This window comes from Engraulis encrasicolus, chromosome 16 (genome assembly GCF_034702125.1).
Source record: "Engraulis encrasicolus isolate BLACKSEA-1 chromosome 16, IST_EnEncr_1.0, whole genome shotgun sequence".
NCBI lineage: Eukaryota > Metazoa > Chordata > Actinopteri > Clupeiformes > Engraulidae > Engraulis > Engraulis encrasicolus.
In genome coordinates, this window is record NC_085872.1 from 15,210,338 (window position 1) to 15,215,328 (window position 4,991).

The following is a 4,991-nucleotide window of genomic DNA, read 5'->3' on the forward strand; positions in this document are numbered from 1 at the left end:
GCTCGCGCACCCCTACCAGCCCCCTGGACGAACTCACCAACCTGTTCACCACCGGCAGGAACATGCTGAAGAAGAACACCAGTGGCAGGAAGTCCAAAGAGCCAGGAGAGAGTGAGTGTTTATCCGCCGTCTGTCTGTCTGTCAGACTGTCTGTATGCCTGTCTGTATACCTGTCTGTCTGACTGTAACAGTGTTAAACTGGGTGCTTAAGAACACGCGTGAATTCTTTTTGTTGGGGGCGGGGGGGGGGGGGGGGGTCAACTTTATTAGGACAAGACAGTGAAGAGTAGGACAGGAAATGAGTGGGAGAAAGACGGGTAGGGGTCAGCAAAGGACCCGGGCCGGGAATCGAACCCGGGTCTGCCGCATGGCAGGACAGTGCCCTACTGGATGGCCACAGCAGGGCCGATTGCGTGTGAATTCTAACATCAACTTCTTCAATCTATTCCAAATGCAGTAACACAAGTGTAACCTGTCTTGTACTTTCAGCGAAACGGCGACTGTGTTGCGTTAGGAGAGAGATTCACTGATTGCTTGACTGTTGGTGAAACAGCTTCAAATCCAGCACATTACTGTAATGAATTGAAAGTCAGAGGTGATGCTGCAGCAGTACAGTACTCTTGACTCTCTGGCTGCACATCTTTGCTGTGTTTGCTTTGCTGATGCTGTGCGAGCTTACTTAATCTGGGCGCTGAAAACAGGCTCATACAGATCATATGAATTAATCTGTGGAGATTAGGGGCAAAAGCAGCCTGCACGCCCCCTCTAGCCTCCGCTGCAGCATTAAGCTGGTGCGGTTTATTACTCTTAAATATGTAAACATCACATTTAAAAACGGACAAATACACTATGAGGCTGCCTGCCTGCCGTGGCTTCCGCAAGAGCACTGTGTGGTGTGCTGCACAGAAGCGGAGCAGCATCACCAGCCTTGCAGTTGTCTTCAAAGAGGCTGTGAGGCGTTTGAATTGCGTCAACATTCACAGTCTCGTGTAGTGCCTCCTGTGCTCAGGGAATTTCTTCAAAAGCTTTTCCTCCCTCTCGAACTAGATCTCCATGATCTAGATTCTTGTTAATGAATTGATATGGCCTGTGTGTTCTTGGTGGAAGATCTAGTCTTATTAATGCGCGCTTGAAAGAGCTTTCATTGACGGAATGCATCGAGAGCGTTTTGTTTTATCACTGATGAAAAGTGGACACAAAAGATCATTTTTCATAATTGCATATTTTGTGCAAGATTTTTTTAAACAAGGTTGGTTGCAGTGATGAATGTGTTTTGCAGATGCAGGTACAGTTATGATTTCAATGAGAGAAAGAGGTATGCATTTCAAAATGAGACAAAAGAACTTGCCAGGTATGCATTCCAATTTGTTATGCCTACTGTATTCACTGCAGAGAAGACAGTGACCCCACACGAGTCTTCCATTGACAGTTAGCATGCTTCCACAACATGGCAACAGAGTAATGCAGTTCCTTGTGCAGTCACTGGTTGCCAGAGGGGCAGCCAATCACTGCACAGGTTATGGCAGTCCAATAGAATCAGGGGAAACGCATCAGAGCATGGGTTCATGCCTCCACTGCCCTAAGACGGCTCCAGAATAAATATCTTATACACCAAGAGTACAGTAGCGTCAGCATGAATGACATGCATTAAGCTTTCATACATATGCATACTGTATACCATGAACTGTTTGCTGTGCCTTTTTCTGGATTTAACATTTGGATTCTAACATTTAACACTTTACTTAAAGCTCAGTCTATAGTGCATCATGAGCGTATTTATAATGAATTATAATATGTATCATAATTAGTCATAATGCATTATGGCTACACTCATAATGCTTCATAATGCATTATATAAACAGTTATAACTATACATCTAGCTTATTATGCATTATAAATACAAGGTTGTTATTTATTTATATTTATTATAATGCATAATAAGCTAGATGTATAGTTATAACTGTTGATATAATACATCATGAAGCATTATGAGTGTAGCCATAATGCATTCTGACTAATTATGATGTGCATTATACGTTCTTATATCTACGCTCATAATGCACTATAGAATGGGCTTTAAGTTAAGTGTTATCAAGATTTGGATTGGATTTGGATATTATTGCTGCTGTTGGTGTCATTGTGCCATGTCTTACCTCCCATGAAGGATGATGCTTTCCCCAGTTGTCACGTTACTGCTGCTTGTTTTTCTGGAGCGCAGTTTCATTGTGGTTCACTGGCAGGTTGCAACTGATTTGCACCTGATTGCAGTTCCCATGGGGCCATGCGTTTGCTGAAGGCACGGAGCGGGCTTTGACAAGAGTGCAATAGTGTGTAAAAGATAATGGTCTATAGTAGTGAGAGGTGGACAGTGTGACCTATTTAACAGGCCTCTATCAATGCTAGATGATGGAGGAAGGATTTGGCCTTACTCACACACATAGAAGATGCAATTTCACATATGCCTTCCTCAGCATGAGGCGACAGCCAGCACGAGAAATGAGTCAATCATGCAGAAAGTCCATAGTACTGTATTTCAGTACAGTATTTTAATGTTTATACATCACATATTTACATACAGGTATGTACATATGTAATGTATATACCGGTACACCTATAGGCCTATAATATAATTACAGTATGTGTCGTGTACATGATTATTACATTATTCCATAACTTGGTGATCAGTCCAAAGATGAACTGCACTACATTATAATGATGTGCTCAATTGTGCATCTGTTCTGTACCTGATGGAAATTAATTGTAAGTGATTAAAATTACTGTACAATTGACCTGTTATTTTATGGTCACTCTGTAAAAACAATGTAGATTGATATCATCGTGGAAACATAATTTTATTTTGTGCATAATTGTGTTTTTGTGCTTGGCTTTGTGCAAGCACGTGCACATGAGAATGATGTGCGCTAACTGCCTATGTATGTGGGTGATTCATCCTCAGTGATCAAAACACATTTGATCCTTTGCGGTATGCCTTGGGTTCCACTAAACTCGAAGTGCCACCATGTGGTTAACTATTGACATAGCAACAATTCATGCAGAATCCATGTGGTGGTACCCATTCAGTCAGGTTGTTTTATATCACACCATGAATGATGCAAACGGATTAAATAGGTCAGGAGCCTAGACAACAAAAATGTGGACATTTTAAGATTTAAGAACACCCATTTATTTTGAATTGTGGCACTAGTTAAAAGGGTAGATTGGCCTACACTCCACAGAAATTGACACCTTGCATGCAGTGCAAGAAGGGAGGCACCCTCTCCTTCACAACATCTTTACCACTTGAAAATGAGTCTACTACCATCATGAACTGCCTAGAGCCCCTTTATTTAAAGAAGCTGTTGATGAAACTGCAAAAGAACCTTCTAACATCCCATGTTTGTCCTTTTCAGGCGAGTCCAAGGGAAGTCGTCACAGTTCCGAGTCCAAAAAGGAAGGAAAAGAGCGCCACCAGAAGGAGTCAAAGCGAGAGAGCAAAGAGCGCCACTCCAGCTCCAAGGAGTCGAGGAGAGATAGCAAAGACAAGAGTTGCAATGGCACTGAGCCAGTGGCGCGCCGAGACAGCAAAGACCGAGGTGCCAACATCCCAGAGCCTCTACACAGACAGGACAGCAAAGACAGGACCGGCAACGGCCACAATGGGGACCTTTACCAGCGCCATGACAGTAAAGACCATGGAAGCAACATGAATGAGATACTGTCAAGGCGTGGCAGCAAAGATAGGGGATGCAATGGAATGGACTGCATGCCAAGACAGGACAGTAAAGAGATGCTCAGGAATGGCACTGATTCAAGGCGAGACGGCAAAGACCAAAGGGGCACCAATGTCTCTGATGCCATGCTGAGGCATGAGAGCAAAGAGTCGCTCAGAAACGGACTTGAGGTGAGGCGAAATAGCAAAGAGGGGAGCAGGAGGGACTCGGACAGCAGAAGAGAGAGGGAATCTAAAGACAGGAACAACTACAACAACGTGGAGATGAAACGGGAAAGCAAAGACCGCGGTTGCAGCTCTGTCGAACTGTTGTCCAGGCGCGGTGATTTCAAGGACAGGGTTGGACTTGCCCCAGAGCCAATTTCCAGGCATGAGGGCAAAGACAGAGGCAACAACTATAGCAGCACAGAGCCGCCGCCCACTAAAACTAGCGACTGGGAAGGACTGTCAGGCCCTCCAGCCATGACCCCTACCCGGATTGGTCGATCGTGTGTCAGCCCTCCTCAGACCTTGGGCAACGGCAATTCAGGTAGGACCACTAATGACAAAGTTGTAAATGTATAACAATACGCAATATTTGAAAACCATGCCAACTATAATGTCAATTATTCGTTTTCTTCCATGCAGATATGAAAGTTGTACAAAAAGTTGGCCGATCGCCCTCCACTCCTGTTGCCCCATCTCCGTTGGGAACACCCCAGAGACAACAGCCTCCAGAACTGCCACCGAGTCAGGTAATACTTTACTACAGTACATGTAACACAGTCACATGGGGTAAATGTGCATAATTACTGTATATATATTAATTTAAATTAATAAAGAACTATATAAAATATACAACTATATTTAAAGAAATATGTGTATGCTGTTGGACACTTTAATCTCATTCTAAATAAAAAATGTGCCTCTACTGTACTCTACAAGCTTTACACTCTTCCACAGTGGCTAACTATATATAAATATATCCATCTCCTCTTGCCCCTTGCAGATGCCGCCCATGCCCTTTGCTTATGGTGACAGCAAAATGATGGAGATGATTGAGCGCAAGCAGCGACTCTGTAGGGAGATCCGCTCTCGGCAGCATCAGCAGCATCAGCATCAGCAACAGCAGCACCATCAGCCCCCGCCACCTCTCAGGAGCCCATGCAAACAGGAGAGCTTGCCTGCCCTCCCCAGTTGGAAAAAGAGTAACGGGGCGAAAAAGTACGGCCCCCCTCCATACCCAAGCCAGACCACAGTGTTTTGGGACACTGCCATCTGA

General features: G+C 44.3%; 1 protein-coding gene across 1 annotated transcript in view; it reads left to right on the forward strand.

Moving 5' to 3' along the window:
- Positions 1-4,991, forward strand: part of nyap2b (neuronal tyrosine-phosphorylated phosphoinositide-3-kinase adaptor 2b) — an 18,262-nt gene extending 13,271 nt beyond the window's left edge. The window contains 4 exon segments of the mRNA XM_063219901.1: positions 1-111; positions 3,411-4,259; positions 4,358-4,464; positions 4,719-4,991. The exon segment at positions 1-111 is cut by the window's left edge and continues 584 nt beyond it. Of these exon segments, the coding sequence (XP_063075971.1) occupies positions 1-111; positions 3,411-4,259; positions 4,358-4,464; positions 4,719-4,991 (1,340 nt within the window).